Below are 26,372 nucleotides of genomic sequence, written 5' to 3'. Positions count from 1 at the left end.
ATATTGTCCCTGAGACGAATTGATACGCAAACCACATAGCAAAGAATTCAAATAAAAGGTATAAAATAGATAAGACTTGGTTTCCTGTAAACTGTGATGAAATGAAAATATATTTTACACTACACATAATAATGGCTGAAGTTAAAAAACATAAAATTAAAATTCGCTGGTCTACAACAGCAGTTATAGAAACTTCAATATCCAGAAAAATGACACCATTCAACAGATTTTTTCAAATAACTATATGTCTGCATTTTGCAATAACAATTTCGTGAATGACACAATAAATTATGCAAAATAAAACCTGTGATAAATTTCAATTCAGGATAATAAACATTTATTGTTTGACATAAATTGACAGGTATTTATCGAACATCTTGCAAAATAAAATTAGTTTTAACCTTACACAGCACTTACATATCACAATAGACAAAAGTGTGATTTGTTTGGTCTTTCACAGTTAGTTTTCAAATGGTTTTTTGTTTATATGACTATGGCAAAGCCTTGAGGGTTATCTGCCTAAGAGGAGGAATGCCTTCATCCTTCTAAGGGAAACTGGCTCATATACATGGGGAAAACCATGAAAACGCACATGTAGCCATCCCATTCGTGGGATTTGAACCTTGGACCAAACTACCAGTGTTCAGCGATTTTACTGCTAGGCCACTGGTGGGCCAGTTTTCAAATGGTCAAAGTACATTTAAAAATTACCCTTACTTGATCAAAGAAACTTCCTCATATGCTGTATCTGAAAAATGAACAGAAAAGTGAAGTATTAACAATAGAACTGTCTATTTGATTACTTTGGTAATCTGCAGTCAGTTGTTTCAGTTTAATAATTCAGTATATAACTGGCAATTCAGTAACATAGCTTTAATGTTTGACAGTTTTGTAATAAAGCCAGTTACCATAAATCTTTTAGAAAAATGTGCAATATTTGGACATAACTGAGGCTGGAGTTGTTTCCATGTCGAATGTTTCGGCCAAACCATAAAACGTCTCGACATGTGATGACCTTGTTCATATTTATGTCATGTGCTCTTGCAACTCCAATGGTAAGGCAAGAGGTTAAACAAATGTTAAATAAACACTAGGTTTCGTTGATTACATACAATAAAAAAGAGAAGCTCATCCTAAAAATGAATGATATTTATTCTTGATAATTCTTTAACATTATATACATCATTAAACAGTACCATATCACAATCAAAACAGTTGCTCAAATAATTACCGGTATACATACACAAATAGCCAATGTAATATCACTTATTTTAAGTATTAGCAGCATGAAGAATTACTTCATATTAAGAACTTAGTAGGGAAAAGAGCTTTGCTTTTTTATTCTTATTTATTAGAACAAAATTCAGGAAAATTTTAGGATTTTCACATTATTATTAATGATAAAAATAAAGTGATTTTTAAGGAATGTTAAATATTGCAAACAACTTGAAAATTTAATAACTGAAAGTCAGCTTTTGCTTGGTGTTTGATTTCAAATGAAAAATTCTGAATAATGTGTTACATCCATTCAATATGGAAGACTATGCTGTTTGTCTCTTGAAATGCATACACTTTTTGTTTCAAGAAGAACTTTTTGTTTGCTAAAAACAAGGCTGAATTTTACCAATTATTAAATATGATACATAATTATTACAACTTGGAAATCTTACAATTTTGCATGAACATTTATCACTTTAAATTGCAATAAGATGCAAATTAAAAACATTATAATATGTATTTTAGCAGCATTTTTACATATAATTTTACCTTAAACTAAATAAAGTTATTAAACATGGCAAACAGTGTATACATTTTACAAGTACTAAATTTAAACAAATATAAACATATGCAAAAACAATATATTCCCCACAACTAATATAAATATACATATATGATTTTAAATAAATATTATAAATTGATAATCTCCGAAATGTTGCATAAATTTTTTATCATAATTACATTTTCTATAATTTTTGAACAATTCTAGAAGTTTTGTTTCTAAAGAACCACATTAAAGCTAACATAAGAGATGCAGGTCTAGGTACTTTTTCATCATATATTAATGAATAAGCTTGCTCGAGATCCATCTCTATAACTTCTATATATTCTCCTTCATAATTGTTGCCCCCGCCTTGAGACACTTTCATTGAATCAGTTACTTCCACATAAAACAAAGTTTGATTGGAGCCAGTTACACCAACTCCTGACCTAAATCGAAAAGGATTATAATAATAAAACTTATTTACATATAATAAAATCTATTTCTTAACTTCATTAAACTTTAATTGATACAAATTTTTATTTAACACATAAGTAATCATATTTAAAATATTACTGAAATATTTGCCCAATCACATTGAATAAAATGAAAGTGTTTAAAAATATATGAATCAGTCATCAGTGTTCATTTTTTTCTCTAATGGCAAACAAGATACACATTCATCAGGGATGACTGAACTGTCAATCATTCTGCTGTCTCATCCCAAAAACACCATTAAGAATGCACCATAGAAGATGACTCATATTACCCACAAGAGGGAGGGAGACTGCCAACTACATGTGCATACTTTCTCCGAGATATGATTGGTTTATGTGATTATGGCAAAGCCACGATGGCTATTTGACTGAGAGAAGGGATGCTTTCGTGGAGGACTTTCTAAGGAAAACTGGCTCGTATACATGTTACATATGGGTTAAAACATGGAAACACCCATGTGGCCAGCCCGCTCACAGGATTCAAACTTCAGACAGAACTAATAGTGTTCAGCGACTTTACTGAGCCCAGGCCCAACAATATAACACCTTGCTTTCCAGGTTGGTTCATACTGAAAAAAATAGCATATAATTACCCCAATGAGGGCATTGCTCATCAGTTAAAAATGGGTGATTTAGTTTGGATTTATCTATTTAAGCAAATATTCAATTTTCACATTTACAACACAATTTTATTACGTACAATTTAAATATAAGGAATGTCGAAAAGACTATGACCAGTTAAAATGATCATAAGCCAATTTATATCAAAGATATTGTACACATGTTAGTGACACTATAAGGTAACAGAATTTTATTATGCACAATTTAAATATAAGGAATGTCGAAAAAACTATGACCAATTAAAATGATCACAAGGCAATTTATATCAAAGATACTGTACACATATTAGTGATATTATAAGGTATAAATCCTGCCCTCGTAGTGTTGTGGTTAGAACACTCGGCACGTGTTTGAGAGGTCTGTGGTTCGAGTCCCAATGAGGGCATTGCTCATTTTTCACAATTCCTGCTTTAAAAAAATAAAATACCTAATGTGTTTACAGTGCCGCCCGAACTAAAAAAGGTGGTAGATGATGTTTCTTCACCACCAGGATTTTATACACTGCTCTTAAAAGAGTTCATGGTCAGAGATTTTGTAGCCAGAGTCACTATCAAGGAGCTAATATCATAAACCAATATCATGGAGCCAGAGCCATTCCACAGCTAATGCAGTTTTATGTTAATTTTCATAATTACCACAAGCTTTAAACTTTACTTACCTTACCAACCCTCTCATATGACTGCTTGCAAAAATTCCGAAACTCTAATATTGGGGGGGGAGGAATATTATTGGATTTGATCACAATTACAGTGTTCATGCTTGTTGTAATTAATATTTTACTTAGATAAATTCAAAAGTGATTCAGAAAACAAGTTCCTTTTTCGCATCATTAACACTATCATCATCCCATTCATTTACATATAATACTGTCAACCTACTGCTTGTATTCCTGAAACAATGAAAGTTTTCTGCAAAAACATCATTCTTAATAAAGTTAGGGAAAAAAATATGAAAGCTTAGTATGGGTAGAAATCACCGTCAAAATCTATCATTTTCTGTCGACGTTTTGGTAGTTTTTCAAAGCCTTTAATCCAAAAACTTGGTGGTTGCCAGTCCAAAAACAGATAAACCTCACTTCAGATGTCCTGTGCAGAATGGAAGATACCAACAGAAAGATGTAGCTGCAGGTGTGAAAAAAGAAGTCCAAAGGAGTGATGTTGGGGCTATAGTGTGGGTGCACCAAAAGATCCCATTTGAGTCTGTACATAGTCCAGTTAGTGGATGCAGACACATATGGTCTTACATTATCTTGATGGAACATTTCCTTTTTGCACCGGAAACCAGTTCAACATTTTTCCTTGATAGCAGCATCAATACAAACCAGCATCTTGCTGTAAACCTTACTGTGGATGATTCACTGTTTTACAGATAGTCTTTGTAGATAATACCATGGCAATCCCACCAGATACGAAGCATGATCTTTTTGTTAGTCAAATTGGACTTTCGACCTGCTGATGCGCTCAGTAAGCACCGACCAACCCCCTTTGCAGCCTGCATTGTTGAAGTAAATCCACTTTTCATCACAAGTGACGATCTGGTCCAGAATTTTGCCTTTGCATTGATATTCAAACAGATTAGTGCAGGCCCGAACATGTCTATCCTTATTTGCTTGAGTCAGGTCATGCCACATCCAGTGATTGATCTTGTACGTCAAGTTTATGAGATGCATAGCACAACCAATGGACATAGTACTAATGTCTAACTCCTTAGCAAGCTCGCAAGTGGATACATACTGATCTTCATCCACAACTTCTAGCAGGTGAGCCTCATCAACAGCAGTAAGCCGGCCAGAATGCTCTGCTTCTTGAATGTCATAAACCTTGTTTTAGAACTTTCAGTACCAAACCTTCACAGTGTCATATGACACAACATTAGTACCTAAAGCTGTATAAATGATTTGGTGACATTCTGTAACTGACTTTTTGCACCAGAACTGGAAGTAAATGATGACTCTAATATGAAACCATGATAGTTCCATTTCAGACACCTTGTACTTAATGAGAACGATATGTTTTTACAAATTTCACAGCACAGTGTTCTAAAGCAAGTCTCTTTCTTTTAAATTCCAAAAATAGTTTGCCAAAATAAGATTAAACATGCCAATGCAAACTGTTTGCAATGAAGATTTGTGATGGTGGGAAACTTTCATTACAACTCAATAGTAATAATCTCCATATACATGATGTGATGCAATTAATAAATATTCAAAGAAGATCAAGAAAAATGACAGTACTTAAACCTCAAAATTAATCAACTTCAATTTCTAGGCATTGTAATTCTGTTCTCCAGTTGAATTCTAATTATTTATAATTATACATACTATATCAAACAGCTCATAGAAAAGTATAGTGTTAAATGAAGAAGAAATACATCATAAAGTAAATTTAAAACTACATACAAATGACATACAACTGACATACAAATACCTGACTACTGACATACAAATACCTAACTACTGACATACAAATACCTAACTACTGACATACAAATACCTGACCGACAGACATAATGGCTAAACACACCTGATAGATATGTTACAGCAGTTATCATTGTAAAGTTATCCCTGTTACCCATTTCATGCTTTTTTTATATGTCATATATTTAAGGAACATACCATATTTTTTTTTTCTTTTACTTGCATTAAATATGCTCCTTTGGTAGGCAACCAAGTATCCTACTACATAACCACTCTCAACACTCCCAACAAACATATATGATACATTCATTAAACATTTAAAAAAACTACATATAAATGTATTAAATGTATAAATGTAAAATAATCTTTCATAAAAAGTTATCATTCCAATGCAATTAATATTATTATTCAACAATACAGTCAAAAGTCGTTAATCCGGACTCGTCGGGACTTCGGCGATTCTGGATTATCGATTTTTCCGGATTATAGATCATCAGTTTAAATCTCGTAAGATGACATGTAGAAATTCTAAAATTAAAAATATGAAACCGTAATTTATGAAATGAACAATTATGATCTAAAGGGTATCAAAATTTACAAAAAAAAAAAAAAAAAAAAAAAAAAAAAAAAAAAAAAAAAAGCTTAATATTTATTTGTTTACTTTATTAAACATTTCTTTCAATGTAAGCTGTTTTAAGTTGCTTCGCTTTATGTGATAATACTTTCTCTTTAATTCTATAAACAGACATAATTTCTTGTTCAGTTACAAAGTTCCGCTGTTCAAGTCCCGTAATTACTATGCCGAGAATACCGACTAACTTGTCAATCGAAATTTTTTTGTTTTCACTAACCTCTCTGTCACCTTCTTCATGTCTTTATCCATTTTTTGCAGCAATTCCACTTTTTGTTTGATGGACATCGAAGCATACTTTCGTTTTGTAGATCTTTTGAGAGCTCCAGCATCGGAAATTCTATTTGACATAATCGAAAGTTCAAGTTTACTTTTATAAAATTGCTCTTACAGTCTGCAAAAAATAATAAGCCGCATCCAATTCGAAGATTAAGGAACAATGCAATCATCAACATTAACTGAAATAGATAATTTTAGCTTATACCGTCCGTTATACATTAAATGCGCACGCGAAAACGCATTCTGCGTTTGTGCACACGCATATGCGCAGTCATAAAGGTCTTACGCACACGTGTAAACACCTATGTGCATGTGTCAAAGCGGCGCATGTGCAGAAAGTTTTTAGCTTTGAGGTCCGGATTATAGATCATTCCGGATTATGGGTGTCCGAATTAACGACTTTTGATTGTAATTGATTTACATCACACATAATATGAAAAATTTAATTAATTTAGTATTATCCAAAAAAGAAGCTTCGACTTAATGGAGTTTTCTATTTTAAATTCCAATAAAGTAATGAAAAAACAAAACAATACTGATATATGCTTCATGAATACAAAAATCACTATTTTCTATAACTTCATATCATCTATCAAATTAATTTTAATTTTACCTATATGAAGTAACTCTCTGTAATGATGTCAGTGGAACTGAATATCCACATTCTTCTAATATTTCATCTCTGGCTGTCTCAGCTAGGCTCTGGACCTTATCTACAATCCCTGCACAAAGCTCAATAGTCATTCCTAGATTTGGTGGATATTTCTTAGTATCAATTTCTTCTTCACAGTTTTCATCTTTTACTTCAGCATAATAAACAGCTATAAAAGTAATCAATAAAGCAGTAGTATGGAAATTTTAATTTATTAATGACACTAAATATAACAAAAATATCAAAAAGAAATAATCTATTAAAACATTTATATAATATTATATACATATTTCTTGTTGAATAACAGATTTCAGAATATTAAAATCCTTTAACAGAGGTTTTTACAAATTACATAAAAAAAATAATACTAGTTTTTAGCTTAAAAAAGCATTAGAACCAAAGGGCTAAGCATCTCAAAATGGCATTTTACCCAAACTGTTGCCTCCAAATATTATCGCCATGTATTATATTTAAAGAAACTAAATTTAAAAAAAAAAAAAAAAAAGAAAATCTCAACACTTTCAGATTTTATATTACACTCAAAATAAAGTTCCCCCCCCCAACATTTTATGCGTTACCTTTATTTATTAAATATCACGTTCTTTGCATTTAAACTTGAATTCAATTCAACAGCAGTATCACAAAACATAATCAATTTAATAACATTTGTGAGATATTCATGTAACAAACGTTGCTGCATGAAGAATCAGGATCTGAAAAACATCTTTTTAGTCATCTTTCATATCAAAAAATGAAAATGCTTTTACAGAAAAATACTTTTTATATGAATATATAGGATTATTACGCATGATGCAGAGTTTTGAAACCCATTAATTTCCAAACTACATGTGTGTTCTTGATATTCATGCAATGAACGAAAATATTTCAAATTTTTAAAATTTACACATGCAAACTCCTTGTATAATGAACGAACATAATTATGAAATGAATGAAGTTTTATTGTACGTTTTTTGTTTCAAGTTTTTAAAAATCTGATTGGAGGAAAAATGGTGCATAAGTGTCTTATTTTTAAATATTTTGATGTAAAGAATAGCATATGGGGCTAGGGCAAAGTATCCCAGAGTGCAATCCATATATAAAATCTCCCCTTCCCAAGCAGACTATTTTGGAATGGGCAAAGAAAAATATTACTTCATATTCTTCATATATTACATATTCTTCATTTGAAGTTCGAATTCAAAGAAAAATATTACTTCATATTCTTCATATATTACATATTCTTCATTTGAAGTTTCATTATGGAGTTCCAAACACAATCTGTTTCGATGTTTTGTTTTGGTTGGAATTACCCTTCCTACAGCTGCATTGTTTATTGGAAAACTTTAAGGATTTAAAAAATTAATCAATTAAGCACGTGAAAACACTAACCACTGACACTAAAAACTATATGTACCAGCTCTATGATCTCGGGATTGACAGATACTCACTTTTATTTAAGCCTAAATATCTTTCTTTCTTTATTTACTAAAAACTCATTTTATTAGATACATTATTTAAACATATAAGAGTTTCATGATGCATTAAAAATTTTTAAACTCGTAAAAAGTAGCACAAAAGAATGACAGAGTAGCAAAAATTTTGCAAAATCACGCACACATAAATTTTCGTGGCAAAGGTTTGTCAAAATTTGTGAAAAATCACAGGATTTGGCAACAGTGGGAGAAAGTTAAACAGAATTTCATACTTATCTCACAAAAATCACCAAATCCTGCTAACATGGACTTAATATTCTACAGCCAACAATTTGGAAGATTTTGTAGTACCATTTACAGATATTGTAGCATTTAAAAATAGATTATTATATCCATGCATTTGCAGTTGCATGCAAACATAATTCACATATTAAAGTAACATAGAGAAAATACATCCACTTCAATAATTTCAAGGATATATTTCATATTTTTCCTATTTCAACTGATGGAGTGACAGAGCAGCAGCTAACAAGTCAGCAAGTAGAAGTGGAAAAGAATGGTCTCAAATGTCTGGATAACACTGATTCACCATAGGTTTAACTTCCTTTCGATTTGTTAATTTAAGTTTCAGCATAGAAATCTGAATATTATGATTGGCTGAAGCATTATGTAACTGCCTGCATTATTTTTTTAAATAAGAATCATATGATATGGATTAATTGAGAAGTAACCTAGTCTAAAGAGCGTTATTATAAATACAGTACAAAGTCAGAGATTCAGACATCCAATATTCAGAATGATCTAAAATATGGACCACAAGCCATGAAGAACATTTTATTTAATGCTCTACACATGCGCATTTTCTCCCCCCCCCCTCGCACAATAAAGCATGTGTAGAGTCCCGATTCTTAATTTCACTTTGGCATTAAATAAAATACCTCGTTATTGAAGAAACAATTATTTTAGCATAAATTTGTATCGTCAATAATTTGGCTCTGTAGCTGCCAAATTGCCTGCTTGGCTCGCATATAAAACCGAAATATTCTACATAGATACATCATTGAATTTACACTTAATATTTTACTTCCCTGATGCCAACCTGAGAAATCATTATTTATTATATTTTGCTTTCATCACCGAATGCTTATCAACCCATAACAATTTTTTTATATTAGTAATTGAATAACGAAGAGTATGGTAACCTTTTATGTTGACAATATGCTTGACGATGATTATAGATTTAAGTTGAATGTGCTAAGAAATGGTGACAAGGAAAAATTTCTTTCCATATGCTAAAAATGGATTTTGTTTGTGTTTGTTTGGCGAAAAGATTACATTTAGTTCTCTTTAAATTATGAATAACTGATTTCTTATTCACATAAACCCAGAACCAGCGCCATGGCTCCTATGGCTGCAACAGGCGGCAGAATTTAGTGAAAACCAAAGCAAGATGCTTGGTAGCAGAATTTAAGACCCAAAGAGACTGCATCAGGCAATAAGATATCTACCGCCTGACCTCCATAACTAACACAATTCAGGCGTAACTGTCTCAGTGTGCAATAGAAGCAAGAATTTAGGGGAACAACTTGTCTTTAGTTGCCAATCTCATGATGCATAGCCAAATATGTATAGTGAATGACAGCTGAATTTTATGATGGTGGCAACGAATTTTAAAGGTTTTTTGATATCGCAAACCAAAGGTGAAATTTTCCATTTAACAAATTTTGTAAAGAAATGTGGAGAAGAGTTAATATCTCATGACAAGAGTGACAAAATATCTCATGACCGGATAAAGACGGCCATGGCACTCAGAATGTTAGCAGAAATATAGTTCGGAATATTTGATATTCCAGTAAGGTAAGGCTCTATGTTATTGGCACAGTGAGCTACACTAATATGCAAAAATTAAGGATGAAGCAGAGAAATTAACATAAAAGCAAAACAACGCAACAGAATTGATCGAAAGATCATCAAATGATAGCCTTGGGACCAATACAGTAGGACATGCGCAAATATAACACATGATTTAGAAGAAGGAATGTCAAAAGGGTATAAAGCACACAGGCAGTGTAAACTCAGCAGTTTGGTGAAAGCTGTTGAATGGTGTACAGTGTGTTGAATCGCTACTAACATATTATATGGCCAACAGGAAATCTAGAAGACATTATATGGGTGACTTTACCACAGATCGCATCATTAGGGAATTGGATGATCAAAGAGTGAAAAGTGGCAGATAAGTACGGGATCACTGCCAGCATAGTGTCACAAGCCCTCAGAGCATTTCAAACAGCAAGAACAGCTGTTCAAGCATTCAACAGTGGTTGCCAGAAGCAACAATGGCAGTGAACAATAGCTACATTCTCCTTCTGACGGCCACTGACAGAAGGAGATATCGCAAGGTACATCATGCAACAGATTACTGAATATCTGATATTAATTTTATCATGGTTAGGAGGCTGCATATTATGTGCACAACGGCCAGTATGGTACATACTGGTTAACACCTGCTCATCAGAGACTGTTTTCTGTGGTGGTGGAAACACAAGAATTCTATACAACAGGAATGACTAAGTGCTATTTACAAATGAGAACCAGCTCAGTCTGATTAGTGATTACAAACACCTAAATCCCATGCGGGACATGGCAGATCTTCTCAGGAGACGCTTGGCAGCATACCACATGACTAGCTGCCAGCAACACTTCTGCAGCTGAAATTTGCTCTTCAAGAAGATTTTCTTCCAGAAATTGACTCTGCAACAGGAATGGGAATGGTGCATCAACAGCTCATTAACGACCTTGTCCTCAGCATTGGCAGATACTGTAATTCCTATATTGCAGTCAGAGGTTATTATATGCCCTTCCAAAGACTAAATTTTTCTTGCAAAGTGCCAGTCATGTGGTAATTTCTGTCTCCTCATCAATTGTACTAAGAGCTACTTTTCAATGAAATCCTATTTATCCTTTCAATTCCTTTTTTGAATCATTTTGCTCACTAGTCCCGTATTTCACAACTTGCGGGTCTTATGGTATGACTGGGTCGATGTAGAACACTTCTGCATAATATTAAATTTGAAAAACTTTCTCCTTCTTAAATTTTGCCCACGAATGTATATTACTGCTTAAATGATGAGCTCCCCTGCTATTGGACATGAAGCTCAACATGGGAAAGATAACATTCTTCTCCAAAATTATACCCAGTAATATTTTACTTTGGTGGTATGTTAAAAGGTGACGTTCATGTGAACCAAGAATAAATTACACCTACTTTTGCAACCATCAGCAAGGAAATATTTTAATGCATGTGAGAAGTAGAGTATGAACATGGACATGGGCTATGAAAAAAAAAACAAAGCAAACATCAAACATTTATGCATAAGCAAAGAAAGCAAACATCAAACATTTATAACATAATGACTAAAATTTGAAAGATTTTTTACTTCATTTCATGTAGTACTTGCTTTTTTATTTGCACCAATGTTACTCAAATTTATTTGCAGCAAATCTGCTCGGGCCGCTCAAGTTAGCAATACCAGCTGCCATATCACTAGGGAATCTCACAGAATTCATGCACGTTTGTTATTGTCTAAACCCTCCCCCCCCCAACAAGTTCAGAGATGTAATAGTGAGCAACCTCCTGGGCAGCGTACTTGGTTATAAGATGACTAAATAACCTAAGGGTTTAGCTATTCCCAACCAATGCTTTTAATGAGTCCTTAACTAAACAAGTATCCAATCACTGCAGAGGGAGCTGAATGTTTTTCTTTGCAGTACTTTACAAAATACAGCGCTTTCAAATCCAGTGAATCATCTGTAATAATCCTGCATGTTACACAATAGAAATAAATTAATTAATATATGTTATATCAATGCTTCAAAATTTAGAGCTCATTTAAGTAACCATTTTATTTGAAATTTTCCAATATAATTAAAATCATAATAGATATTCATAAAAAATAAGACTTACAATGAAAGTACAAAGCTTACCAGGTCTGAACTGCTTCACAAAAAGTAAAACTTCCCGAGTTACATTAAAGATTATGATACCCACACTACAAAGAAAAAAAAATTTTAATAAATAAATAAATTATGCATACAAAACAATATTTTTTTTAAGTAGCTCAATTAAATTAATACAATGAATAATAACAGAATTTAAATAGTTATTTTATATTGGTAATGCCAAAACTATTTTATTAGAAGTTATTTCCCTTTCAAGAGTGAAACAACATTCTACAGCCTTTTAAAATATTGATATCATACTACAGCATTTGAAAGTGCTGATCACAGGTCAACCCAGGCCTTTTGCCAACCCATGCCCAATACTCTCAAGACCAGCTCACAGTTAAAACTTTCTGAGGTTCAATGCTTTCATGAATTGAAAACTGGGTTAAGAGAAACCACAGGATGATTTTGGAGCTACCTAAACAGATTAATGAACCTAGGCAGAAATCTGGCTTAATCAGGATAACAAAATGTCACAAACTATACAAAAAATTTAATGATAAATAACATGGAATTGTATAAAATAATTAGTTTTGATAATTTAGAGTGGAAATAGGGAATAGAACACCAAAATGATGACTAAAAAAATTGGCATAAACTAATACAACAGAAAGAATTATACCAAACCACTGCAGTTCATACAAATTTTCAAGAACTTGTTTTTAAATAGCGAAAAATAAAAGCATATATTGCTGTTAAAGTAGTTATTTTAGAGTACAGTACAAAGTCTTTAATCCGGACGTCCATAATCTGGAATGATCTATAATCCGAACCTCAAAGCTACAAACTTTCTGTGCATGCGTAGCGTTTATGCATGCGCATATGCATTTACGCATGCACATAATATGTTTACGCATGAGCATTTAATGTATAACAGATGGTATAAGATAGGCTAAAATTATCTAATTATCTACTTCAGTTAATGTTGCAGATTGTGTTGTTCCTTAATCTTCTAATTGGATCCGGCTTGTTATTTTTTGCAGACTGGTAGAACAATTTTATAAAAAGTAAACTTGAACTTTCGATTATATCAAAAAGAGTTTCCAATTCTGGAGCTGCCAAAGGACCTACAAAGTGAAAGCATATTTCAATGTCCATCAAACAAAAAGTGGAAATGCTGCAAAAAATGGGTAAAGGCATGAAGAAAGTGACAGGTTAGTGAAAAAGAAAAATTTCGATTGACAAGTTAGTCGGTATTCTCAGCACAGTAATTACAAGACTTGAACAGTGGAACTTTGTAACTGAACAAGAAATTATGTCTGTTTAAGGAATTAAACAGAAAGTATTAGCACATAAAACAAAGCAAATTAAACAACTTACATTGAAAGAAATGTTTAATAAAGTAAACAAATACTTTAATAAAGTAAACAAATAAATAATATTAATAAATATAATAAATATTAAGATTAATAATAAAAAATAATATTAAGGGGGGCTGACCTCATCTGAAATTCTCTGAAACTATAAAATTCCCCTCCTGCTTGAGAACCCCTGGTAATACAAATGATTTCACAGCAAGAAAATAAAACATATATAGAAATGAAATGCAACTAATCAAAATTAAACAATAAAATGCCTCTATACATCTTCACTAAAAATATCAAGTCAAAAGACATCTGAATATACATCTTACTTTCTGGCTGAACTAAATTAGGCCAAAATTAAGATTCAATGTAATATAATATGTATAAATATTAATAATTAAATGCATAAACATTAACCTAATAAATATTTCATTGGTTTATATATAAATGTTCAACTATGAAAAGCTTTACATATAATCATTCAAAAATCTTTTAAATAAATATAAAAAAATATTTATGATAATGTGATATTTCCTGATTTTAAAAAAAATCTTCCAAGTTATATCAAATAACTACTTTATTAAAGAAAATAGATTTAAATTATTAAGAAATGCATTTATTATTTTTAAATCATTCTGTCTGCTAATGAATAACTAAATTTCAAAATAAATTAGAGTTCTTACATTTTGTCAAATGGTATCATTTTAAGACCGGGCTGTTCTAAAAACTAACAGGAAGATAAATTAAATACCTTATGTTTTTTCCCAGTAGCAGCACTTTTATTTAAGAAACACCAATAATAAATGCTGCTGATAGGTTTGTTATTCTTGTTCTACCTTCATCACTTTCTAAGATATAATCATGTCTGTGGATGTTATTTTGCCAGGACAAGAGTTTACACATTAAATGAAAACAACGGTGCCTCTGCCAAATCTTGGCAAGATTGCCGAAGCTGTTATTCTGAACAGAATGCTGAAATTCACAGATAATATTAATATTATTGTGGGAAGTATACTCATCGATGACCAACGGAATCATCCAACATGTCACCTGCTGCCAGTGCAGTGCACAGAGGAGTGGAAAACGTGGATCTGAGATGTGCTTAAGACTCTTAGATATGGATTAAGGCGGGTCCGAGCTGACAATACTTGGCAATAGCTAGCCATAAAGAAGACCAAATGCATTCAATCAAGGAGTAATCTTCTTATGTACTTCCAAGATGAATCCCAGCAATGGTTGGATCTTCGAGGACTGTTAGAGAATTTTAGTTTTCCAGTGGAGCCATCATAATTATAATTTCTTAAGAATATAATACATATTTATATATATTTTGAATTGTAATATATATTTACATTATATTTTTACATTATCACATTTTTACATTACATTTATATAATGGATTCGAAAAACAAACCTTTATTGGCATCTACTAACAATATAAGACAATAACTCACCTATCATGAATACGCATTAAATCCCATGATTTTTTAATCCCATTCTGAAATAAAAGAAATTTGCAGTTTCAGTCTACAATTCATAAAGAAACAATTATCAAAATAAAAACTTTAATAAACTGCATTATTTGAAAAGATAATTTTACATGCTAAACTCACACAGACAAATAAAAATAAAGACAAGAATCATTAAAATGAAATTTTACATTAAAAGTAATTCTTTTCTTGCATTTCTACGCAGCTCAGCATGATGTTAGCAATAAACTATGTGTGCATTTTAACATTTAATATGGTTAAATTTGGGATGTATATGATATATTTATTTGGAAAATACCATGGGATTAAGTTGTTAAGGATGTTTAAAAAAATATCACTTTTAACATGAAGTGATATTGCAGATCCTTCATGTGTTGAAATCACATTAATGACTGCAGCACAAAGTCTGAAATCTGGATGTCCAGTATCTGGAATGATCTAAAATCCAGACCTCAGGACTTCCAGAATTTTGTTTGGTGTGCTTTACAAATACGCATTTCATATTTTTTCATAACAATATGTGGAGAGTCCTGATCTTTAATTTCACTTGAGCATTACATAAAATAAAAGAAAGATTGAAGAAACAATAATTTTTTAGCATAGATCTGTATGATTGATAATTTAGTCCATAACTGCCTTTTTGCTTGGCATACAAGAAATTATGTCTAACTAAAGAATTAAAAAGAAAACATTAGCACAAAAATCATTTCACATTGAGAGAAATGTTTAATAAAGCAAACATATAAATGTTGATCTTTTTTTTTTTTTTTTTTTTTTTTTTTTTTTGACTCTCTTAAAGTCATAAATGCTTTATTATTTCATAAAATACTACTTATATTTTAATTTTATAATTTCTACATTTCATCTCATTATATTTAAATTGATGATCTAATATCTAGAAAAATCCCAAATCCAGAAGTGCTGAAGTCAAGATCAATCCAGAATTGGCGAAGTGCAGACTTCAGATTTTGTACAGTACTACATTACAGAATTATCAAATGTAAAATTTTTAAAAAATGCTGTGCTTGATTTATATAACATTTTTGAACTTTCATATTTAAAAATTACAATATGAAGTCCAGAGATCTGAATGCATTGGTACTTTGTCAAATCTAGATTTGGAATTGTTTTCGATATTTTATATAATTAAATCACCAGTTTAAATCTAGTAAGATTTAAACTATAATAATAATAATTAGATCACCAGTTTAAATCTAGTAAGATGTCATATAGAAATTACAAAATTAAAAATACGAAACAGTGATTCATTTATGACCATAGCAGAATCATGAAATTTTGTTTTCCAAACAACATTAGTAAATGGCTGGCGTAATGTATGGTCTGCTTTGTTTATTGAAACTGACAGCGATGATAGTGAAATTTCTGTTTTTAGGGTCGGTGCAGCAAAGGTTAAAGCAAGAGAATTGCCTTTGAATTCAAAAGAAAGAATAAACGAGGTTTTGGAAGAAGAAGATGTCATTGAATTGATGAAGTGTCCAGATCAGCCAACAGTGAGTGGCATAGCAGATGACCAATGATGAAATTATTGGTTCTGTTTTGAACTCGCCGCAACAAGAAAACGATTCGGTTGATCTTTACATTATGGTAACTTGGCGATTTTTTGGCAAAAAATTGCCGACCAACTCTCCTACAGCAACACTCTATTTTTTTTTTCCCCGCCGCCATTTTGTCTTCACGAAGTAAAGACATGTTTCTTTTCTTTTTATCTACTAAACACTTCTTCCAACAATCTACTAGCCGAATTACACTTATGCTAGAAATTTTATCTAACAAAACTGCTTTATCGTGACAAATATTCACTGCAAAATTGGGAAAAATTGCACAATACCATACTCCTTACGCGTTTTTCAAAATAACACATACACATAAACCATGTACGCGCCGACTTATTTTTACTTAAAAAAAAAATCCCAGAATTACACAAAAATGGCATTGCGCACACTCTTCACTATATCCATGTACACTGCTTTTTTCTCATAAATTAAAAAAATTTCACGAAAATACATGACAATTTTCTGAATCTTTAAACCCGGTAAAAAGAACATATATGAAATTACCTGATCGCGAAAAAGTATTTACCCTTTCCAAATATGAACATTTCCACATATAAAATAAATAAAATATCCAAAAACTTTTACCTCTAAATCATCTATTATATTATACACGTCACCAACGAATTCATACCGCAAGCATTACAAATACTTAGTGTCAAATATTTAAATTATTTCCATGCACGTTTACTTCAACTTAAAAGCATACCTAATTCCTACAAACATAAAATTCACAAAATAACTATCATTTAATTAAAATATCACTAAACCATGTACACGTCGACTTATTTTTACTTAAAAAAACATCCCAGAATTGCACAAAAATGGCATTGCGCACACTCTTCACTATATCCATGTAAACTGCGGTTGATCTTTACATTACAGTAACTGGTAGTTTGGCGACATTTTGGAGGCGATAAAGGTGGACCTGGGACTTTGGTAATAATGTGAGCAGTACTGAGTTCCGATTACGCATTATTTTGTGTGGGGGAAATGAGAGATCATGGGATATGTCATGTGATCAAGTATATTTGGGAATTTATTTATTCGGGACTCAGATAAACCTTAAGCATGTATAGGAAATAGTCATAAGTATAATAAGTAACTAAACTGATTTAGGCCTAGTTTCATTAGCATGCAATAAAAGCAAGACAAAACTTTGAGGGAAAACATATCTTTAATTCTCATTCTCATTATACATCGCGAATAGCGTATAGCAAGTGCTAGCTTAGCTTTATGACGATACAATAGAAGACCAGAAATACACAATGTTCAGGACCAGAGGTTGTGCGGATTTTAGAATTTTGTAGATTTTGGGACAGAAAAAGTAAATTATAGTATTTAGAATAAAAATGCAAAACAAATAAGGAAATACACAATAAAGATATGTGAAAATAAGGAGCATTAATAAAGCATAAAATATTACTTTTTTTTTTTTTTTTTTTTTTTTTTTTGCGTGTTTCAAGCATTATCAAGATAAAGGTTCGTTTTAAAACTTTAGGGTTTTTAGAGTAAGTGTTTTCTCGTAGACTATATAAAGTTGTCAATATTCTCCTCTGTGACATATCTCATGTTGTTCTAAAAATTTTAGGTATTTTTCTACATGTTTTAAATCTTCATTAAAAGATAATTTCTTACTCCTATCAAATTCACTATCTGTGTCAGTGTCAGAATCGTTGGCTGATCTTTAGAATACAGTAACTGGTAGTTTGGCGACGATAAAGGTTACTACCTAGGGCTTTGGTAATAATGTGAGCAGTACTCAGTTCCGATTACGCATTATTTTGTGTGAGGGAAATGAGAGATCATGGGATATGTCGTGATGTTCATGGACGAATTACAGTTCTTTAATCGGAAAAGGGGGGAAATCGGGAAAAAAACCTGGAAATTTTGTATTTGGCTTTATTCTGTGTTGTGTGAAATAGTGTTTGTGAATTTTTGGATCCCATGGCCGTAAGTAAAGTGAATTCGAAATGGGTATTTAGTGGTATTGAAAAGGATAGTAAGAAATGTTTTTTAAGGTTGTGTGAGAGAGAAATAAACATGTTTTATTATGTTATTTATTTTACCTGGTATCTTGCTTTGAAAGATAAGTATGATTTTAAAGATTCTGAAAGAGAATGAAGAAAAGTGTATCCGCCATGAAGATTCTGAAGGAGATTAGGTAAGTTAGTATTTTTAATTATTTTTATGCATTGTTGGAAATGTAAGGTGGAAAGGAATTTGGTATTATTGGGAAAATTGTTATTAGCAATGATTTAGTTTAAAGTAATTAGGATTGTAAGGTAATTTTTATTAATTGAATGTATGTGCTCATGTATATTTTAAGTGGTGTTTTTGAATTTAATTATATTTTAATGAAATGATAGTTATTTTGTGAATTTTATACTTGTAGGAATTTGGTGTATGTTTAAGTTGAAATAAATGTGCATGGAAATAATTTAAATATTTGATAATAAATATTTGTAATGCTTCATGTATGAATTCGTTGGTGACGTGTATAATGTAATAGATGATTTAGAGGTAAAAGTTTTTGGATATTTTATTTATTTTATATGTGGAAATGTTCATATTTGTAAAGGGTAAATACTTTTTCGCGATCATGTAATTTCATATATGTTCTTTTCACCGGGTTTAAAGATTGAGAAAATTGTCATGTATTTTCGTGAAATTTTTTTAATTTATGAGATAAAAGCAGTGTACATGGATATAGTGAAGAGTGTGCGCAATGCCATTTTTGTGCAATTCTGGGATGTTTTTTTAAGTAAAAATAAGTCGACGTGTACATGGTTCAGTGATATTTTAATGAAAAGATAGTTATTTTGCGAATTTTATGCTTGTAGGAATTTGGTTTACGTTTAAGTTGAAATAAACGTGCATGGAAATAATTTAAATATTTGATACTAAATATTTGTAATGCTTCATGTATGAATTCGTTGGTGACGTGTATAATGTAATAGATGATTTAGAGGTAAAAGTTTTTGGATATTTTATTTATTTTATATGTGGAAATGTTCATATTTGTAAAGGGTAAATACTTTTTCGCGATCAGGTAATTTCATATATGTTCTTTTTACCGGGTTTAAAGATTGAGAAAATTGTCATGTATTTTCGTGAAATTTTTCGAATTTATCAGAAAAAAGCAGTGTACATGGATATAGTGAAGAGTGTGCGCAATGCCATTTTTGTGCAATTCTGGGATGTTTTTTTAAGTAAAAATAAGTCGGCGTGTACATGGTTTATGTGTATGTGTTATTTTGAAAAACGCGTAAGGTGTATGGTATTGTGCACTTTTTCCGAATTTTGCAGTGAATATTTGTCATGATTAAGCAGTTTTGTTTGATAAAATTTCTAGCATAAGTGTAATTCGGCTAGTAGATTGTTGGAAGAAGTGTTCAGTAGATAAGAAGAAAAGAAACATGTCTTTACTTCGTGAAGACAAAATGGCGGCGGGGAAAAAAAAATAGAGGGTTGCTGTAGGGGAGTTGGTCGCCAAATTTTCGCCAAAAAATCGCCAAGTTACCGTAATGTAAAGATCAACCTAAACTGCTTTTTTCTCATAAATTAGAAAAATTTCACGAAAATGCATAGCAATTTTCTGAATCTTTAAACCCGGTAAAAAGAACATATATGAAATTACCTGATCGCGAAAAAGTATACAGTCAAAAGTCGTTAATTAGGACACCCATAATCCGGAATGATCTATAATCCGGACCTCAAAGCTACAAACTTTCTGTGCATGCGTCGCGTTGACGCTTGCGCGTAAGACCTTTACCGCTGCGAATTTGCGTATGCGCGTGTGCAAAATACGTTTACGAATGCGCTTTTAATGTATAACGGACGGGATAAGCTAAGCTAAAATTATCTAATTATCTATTTCAGTTAATGTTGCAGATTGCGTTGTTCCTTAATCTTCGAGTTGGATCCAGATTATTATTTTTTGCAGACTGTTAGAGCAATTTTATAAAAGTAAGCTTGAACTTTCGATTATGTCAAATAGAATTTCCAATATATATTTACTAATATGTAAAGGATATACAAAGCGAAAGTATCTTTCGGAGTCCATTAAACAAAAAGTGGAATTGCTGCAAAAAATGGATAAAGGCATATCCTTTGCTTATTTAAACTTTAACGTTTGTTTATCTAAACTTTAACGTTTGTTTATCTAAACTTTGTTTATCTTTAACGCTCCGGCAGCCTGCAATGAATTGGAAGTTGATCTGTCAGCACTATCCTTATCTTAAGGGCAGATGTTTTATTTTATTTGGCTTATAATTGCTTACTCAATGTAGTATTTCATCTCGATGTACTCCATCTTTGATATGATTTAAATCAAATGCCTCGTCATTGTAATTCGCTTCCAATAGCGAAGAAAGTGACAAAGATTATTGAAAACGAAAAAATTTCGATTGACAAATTAGTCGGTATTCTCGACACAGCAATTATAGGACTTGAACAGCGGAATATTTTAACTGAACAAGAAATTATGTCTGTTTATAGAATTAAAGAGAATGTATTATTACATAAAAAACGAAGCAACTTAAACAACTTACATTGAAAGAAATGTTTAATAAAGTAAACAAATAAATATTAAGCTTTTTTTTTTTTTTTTTTGTAAATTTTGATACTCTTTAGATCATAATTGTTCTTTATTTCGTAAATTACAGTTTCATATTTTTAATTTTATAATTTCTGCATGCCATTTTACCAGATTTAAACTGATGATCTATAATCCGGAAAAATCGATAATCCGGAATCGCCGAAGTCCCGACGAGTCCGGATTAACGACTTTTGACTGTATACCCTTTCCAAATATGAACATTTCCCCGTATAAAATAAATAAAATATCCAAAAACTTTTACCTCTACATTATCTATTATATTACAAACATCACTAACTAATTCATACCGCAAACATTACAAATGGTTACAAATACTTAGTGTCAAATATTTAAATTATTTCCATGCACGTTTACGCAAATTACTTAACTTCCACCTTACATTTAGAACAATGCATAAAAATAATATCCTCAAATAATTAAAAATACTAACTTACCTATTCTTCTTCAGAATCTTGATTACGTGTCCGATAAACATTTCTTATTTCTGTTTCAGGATCTTTAAAATCATACTTATAGTTCACACCAAGATACCAAGTAAAATAAATAACTTAATAAAACATCTTTACTTCTATCTCACACAACCTTAAAGAAACACTTATTACTACCCCTTTCAATCCCACTAAATACCCATTTCGAATTCACTTTAGTTAGGGCCATGGGATCCAAAAATTAACGAACACTGTTTCACACATCACAGAATAAAGCCAAATACAAAATTTCCAGGTTTTTTCCCGATTTCCCCCCTTTTCCGATTAAAGAACTGTAATTCGTCCATGAACATCACGACATATCCCATGATCTCTCATTTCCCTCACACAAAATAATGCGTAATCGGAACTGAGTACTGCTCACATTATTACCAAAGCCCTAGGTAGTAACCTTTATCGTCGCCAAACTACCAGTTACTGTATTCTAAAGATCAGCCAACGATTCTGACACTGACACAGATAGTGAATTTGATAGGAGTAAGAAATTATCTTTTAATGAAGATTTAAAACATGTAGAAAAATACCTAAAATTTTTAGAACAACATGAGATATGTCACAGAGGAGAATATTGACAACTTTATATAGTCTACGAGAAAACACTTACTCTAAAAACCCTAAAGTTTTAAAACGAACCTTTATCTTGATAATGCTTGAAACACGCAAAAAAAAAAAAAAAAAAAAAGTAATATTTTATGCTTTATTAATGCTCCTTATTTTCACATATCTTTATTGTGTATTTCCTTATTTGTTTTGCATTTTTATTCTAAATACTATAATTTACTTTTTCTGTCCCAAAATCTACAAAATTCTAAAATCCGCACAACCTCTGGTCCTGAACATTGTGTATTTCTGGTCTTCTATTGTATCGTCATAAAGCTAAGCTAGCACTTGCTATACGCTATTCGCGATGTATAATGAGAATGAGAATTAAAGATATGTTTTCCCTCAAAGTTTTGTCTTGCTTTTATTGCATGCTAATGAAACTAGGCCTAAATCAGTTTAGTTACTTATTATACTTATGACTATTTCCTATACATGCTTAAGGTTTATCTGAGTCCCGAATAAATAAATTCCCAAATATACTTGAAGCGGATCCAGGGCTGGCACTGTACATTTTACAGCCCAGTGCAGTCTCTGCCAGACGAAAATTCTGTTGTCAAATGCCTACCTAAATTCTAAAAATTTTCCTGCCCCTCCCCCCTTCCGAATTTCACATCCTAGTGACCTCCCTAAATTCTTAAGATTTTGCCATCCCTTAATTTTGCTGCTCGATGCTTCTCTAAATTATAAATATTTTTCATTCCCTAAATTCTGTTCCTTTGGCAGCAACACCGGCTAGTCCTGGGCTTAATTGAATTATAAGTTAGTTATTCTCAATTCAAAAAGCACTAAATGTAATCTTTTGCCCTATGGATATCATTTAAAAAAATCTATTTTTTGCATATAGAAAGAAATTTCCATTAACTTTCTTCTCATCAGTGTACTCAACACTTCACATAAGAAAAAGCTAAAGTCTGTAATCATCATCAAGCAAAATTAAACATAAAAGGTTATCATGCTCTTTGGTATTCAGTTACTAACATTAAATATATATATGTTAAGACATCACTTTTCAACCTGAACAGTCAATGAAGAAAGAAATGATGAAAAAAATAATAAATAATGATTCATGGTACATATATGTTATCGCAACCCCCTTAGCTGAACTCACCAAATTTTCATAATGTGTCGCACTCTGACAACCATGCACATAACCATCCTTCAGTGATGTAATGTCGTCAGTTTTATATGCATTCTTTTTGTTGTATTCTAAGTTCCAATACCATGATAAACCATAATATTTTTTTACCTTAAACTTGGTTTTAAAATATGTGGTTATAGGATCTGACAGCAATGGAATTAACTTTGGTAAAATTTCTGAAAGAATACAGAATTTTGTGTCAAAATCTGTACAGAGAACAGCACAAACATGCATTTGGTAGATAGCTGGTACTGCTCAGATTTGGGCAAAGAGTCTCTGTAATTCTCTGATTTTTTTAAGTGAAAATAGATCACTGTGTACTTAGGAAAAAGAAAACCACACGAAAATTACAGAAAGATTTGGAGACAAATGGAAGTGTCTTATTTTTTAATGTATCATGAAATGCTTATTTAACAGTTAAAATTGCTGACGTTTTGTATTTTGATAATGTTTGTCAACTTAGATAAATACTGATAGTTTCAGAATCATTTTTAAAAACTGCCATGAAAATCACCAAGTTTGTACCCAATCAATATATGCCTTTTCCATAAAAAATCACCAAATTGCACCAAGGTGGTTGCATTAATTGCAAGGTGCAGTCCCCGGTTTACCAGGTTGGCGTCAATGCCAAAGTGAAATTAAGAATTTGGACTTTCCATATGAAAAATATCGTATGCACAAATGTAAAGCATTAAAAAAATTCTTAAAAAAGGGAAGGGCTACTAGTGATCCTCTAAAGACAGAAGAGAAACACGCCAAAGCAACAACCTTGTGTTTGACATAGATTTAACCAAGAACGCAGTATATTTTGTGTTGAATGGGCAATTTAGTTTTTATAAAAAAAAAATAATGTGGATCAGTATAAATATATCAACACTTTTAAAGACAACCACAAAGCATCTGTACGAAAACTTGGAATGCAAAATAAATTCATGTATAACAATCCTAAACATAGAGGCCTAAATGTTTGCTCATGATTATTACAACTGTCCTGAAGTTATCAAAACCCCTCCATATTCTATGGACTTAAACCCTCTCGAACATGTATGGAGTGAGAGAAAAGAATAAAGATATGACATTTCTTCAAAAGCTCTATTAAAAGAAATTATTATGAAGGAACGGAACAAAATGAAGCATTGTTATATGAAAATATTAGTTGAATCCATGTCAAAAAGCACCCAAAAAAAGTAATTTTAGCTAAAGAATATTCAATGTTATATTGAATAACCGGTTATTTTCATATTTTCATTAAATATACACAAAGTTTCTAATTCTCATGCGAGTTCATTTTCACAATGTTTTCAATAAACTGCTTTTCCTACCAAAAACATTTTGAATAACGTTTTTCAAAACAAGCAGAACATTAAAAAGATAATAAAAAGTATATGTGAAAGAAAAATAGTCATTTTGCTAAGATGCAGTAACTAATATTTGAAAATAAAATGAAAATGTCCGAAAACAAATGTGAACCACTATAGCAAAACACGCATGGACAAATATAATCGCATTAATGGGCGTCTTCCATATATTTTATTCTAGCTATCTTGTATGATGTCAGCTCGTTTATACTTTAGCAAATCTGGCCTAAAATGTATTTCTAAAATCTCCAACAAATATCATAGGTTAAAAAAGAAGTTTCCTTTGCTCCTAAATTACACAAATTAAAAAACCCGGTAAATTCAGTCCTATTCCTAACAGTACAGATGGATTCTCAGTTGACTAATGACAAATAAGACCTCACCTGTTCATATAACATGCGAGCCGGTTTTAGGTACATTGATTCATCACACTCAACAATTTTCACATTAGTAATGTTATCCATTTGAAATCAAAAAGTTATGTTATGACCTTTCCTTATGACAACGTAAATAAACAATAATGTTTTGGTGCATGCAATCGCACAGTCTTTAAGTTTGGGAATGAAAAATCTAGCTCATGAATTCACATATCTGAAAATTTGTTCTGCAGATTTTCAGAAATATTTTGCAGTTTTGTAAATACTGAAAATAAAAATATACCCTTAAAAATTTTAAAACTCGGAAAAATTTATAAGAAATTAGGATCGACTGGAGAGCAGATTCGTTATCTATTTCAAAGTATAGCGTTTTATAATCAGAGATGATTTCAGTTAGCTTAATTTCTCTATTTGTTTACTGGTTTGGTTATAATTTAATGATTCATCTATTTATAAAGCATTGTGATAACGATCTAAAGGTTTCTTACTATCCTAGCAGTTTGTTCAAATGTCCCGTTCGTGTCAGGAAAGTCGCTGAACACTGGTAGTTCGGTCCGAGGTTCGAATCCCGCGAACGGGTTGGCCGCATGGGCGTTTTCGTGGTTTTCTCCATGCGTAACGTGTATACGAGCCAGTTTCCCTTAGAAAGTCCTCCACGAAGGTATCCCTCCCCTTAGGCAGATAGCCCTTGAGGCTTTGCCATAATCACACACACACGCTCGTGTCAGAAAAAATAATATTTAACAGACCGATTCAACAGTCAAGTCAAAGAAAAAGGCAAGAAAAGAAATATAAAAAAAAGTAAAGAGAGAAAATTAAATCTAAGAAGATGAAAATCACCTGCGATTCAATAATAAAATTCCTGATGACAAACCCTGAGAAATATACTTAGGAGGAAAGCAGTGAAGGTAACGGATTATTTTTGAAAAATCTTTTAAAAAAATCACAAAAGTAATGCTAGCGATATCTCCTTCAAAAGGGAAATTCCCCTTCATTGATACATGCTACCATCGATACCAATATGGGAATTGTCTTTGAAATCTAACTAAGAATATCCCCAATGGAAAAATCAAGAAAAAGCTTCTGGAGAAGAAATACCCCGTCGTAAAATAAAAGAATATATTAAACAAAT

General features: G+C 31.5%; 1 protein-coding gene across 3 annotated transcripts; it reads right to left on the bottom strand.

Moving 5' to 3' along the window:
- Positions 1 to 1,131: 1,131 nt before the first annotated feature.
- LOC118186707 (uridine diphosphate glucose pyrophosphatase NUDT14-like) lies at positions 1,132 to 25,420 on the bottom strand. 3 transcript variants are annotated; one of them, XM_085822786.1, is made up of 6 exons: positions 25,247 to 25,340; positions 21,711 to 21,772; positions 15,049 to 15,092; positions 12,273 to 12,337; positions 6,817 to 7,024; positions 1,132 to 2,208 (listed from the first exon to the last, which is right to left on the bottom strand). In XM_085822786.1, the coding sequence occupies exons 3-6, from the start codon at positions 15,063 to 15,065 to the stop codon at positions 1,965 to 1,967; spliced, it is 534 nt and encodes a 177-aa protein (XP_085678912.1). In that variant the 5' UTR covers positions 15,066 to 15,092; positions 21,711 to 21,772; positions 25,247 to 25,340; the 3' UTR covers positions 1,132 to 1,964. The 3 variants fall into 3 exon arrangements, with proteins under 3 accessions (XP_085678912.1, XP_035212728.1, XP_035212727.1); XM_035356837.2 differs by lacking the exon at positions 21,711 to 21,772 and having other exon boundaries at positions 6,817 to 6,949; positions 25,247 to 25,420; XM_035356836.2 differs by lacking the exon at positions 21,711 to 21,772 and having other exon boundaries at positions 25,247 to 25,417.
- Positions 25,421 to 26,372: the final 952 nt, after the last annotated feature.

This window comes from Stegodyphus dumicola, chromosome 8 (assembly GCF_044657685.1).
Source record: "Stegodyphus dumicola isolate Sdum_Otavi_A_Nest chromosome 8, ASM4465768v1".
Lineage (NCBI taxonomy): Eukaryota > Metazoa > Arthropoda > Arachnida > Araneae > Eresidae > Stegodyphus > Stegodyphus dumicola.
Note: the sequence above shows the minus strand (reverse complement) of the source record. Positions and strands in the feature narration are given on the sequence as shown.

Excerpts from the sequence above, each read along its gene's own strand:
- LOC118186707 (XM_035356836.2), bottom strand. The coding sequence starts at position 25,327 with ATGGATAACATTACTAATGTGAAAATTGTTGAGTGTGATGAATCAATG. Across the intron at positions 15,093-25,246 it reads CTCGCATGTTATATGAACAG|AATGGGATTAAAAAATCATG; the intron begins GTGAGGTCTTAT and ends CTTTTATTTCAG. Across the intron at positions 7,025-12,272 it reads TGTGAAGCAGTTCAGACCTG|CTGTTTATTATGCTGAAGTA; the intron begins GTAAGCTTTGTA and ends TTACTTTTATAG.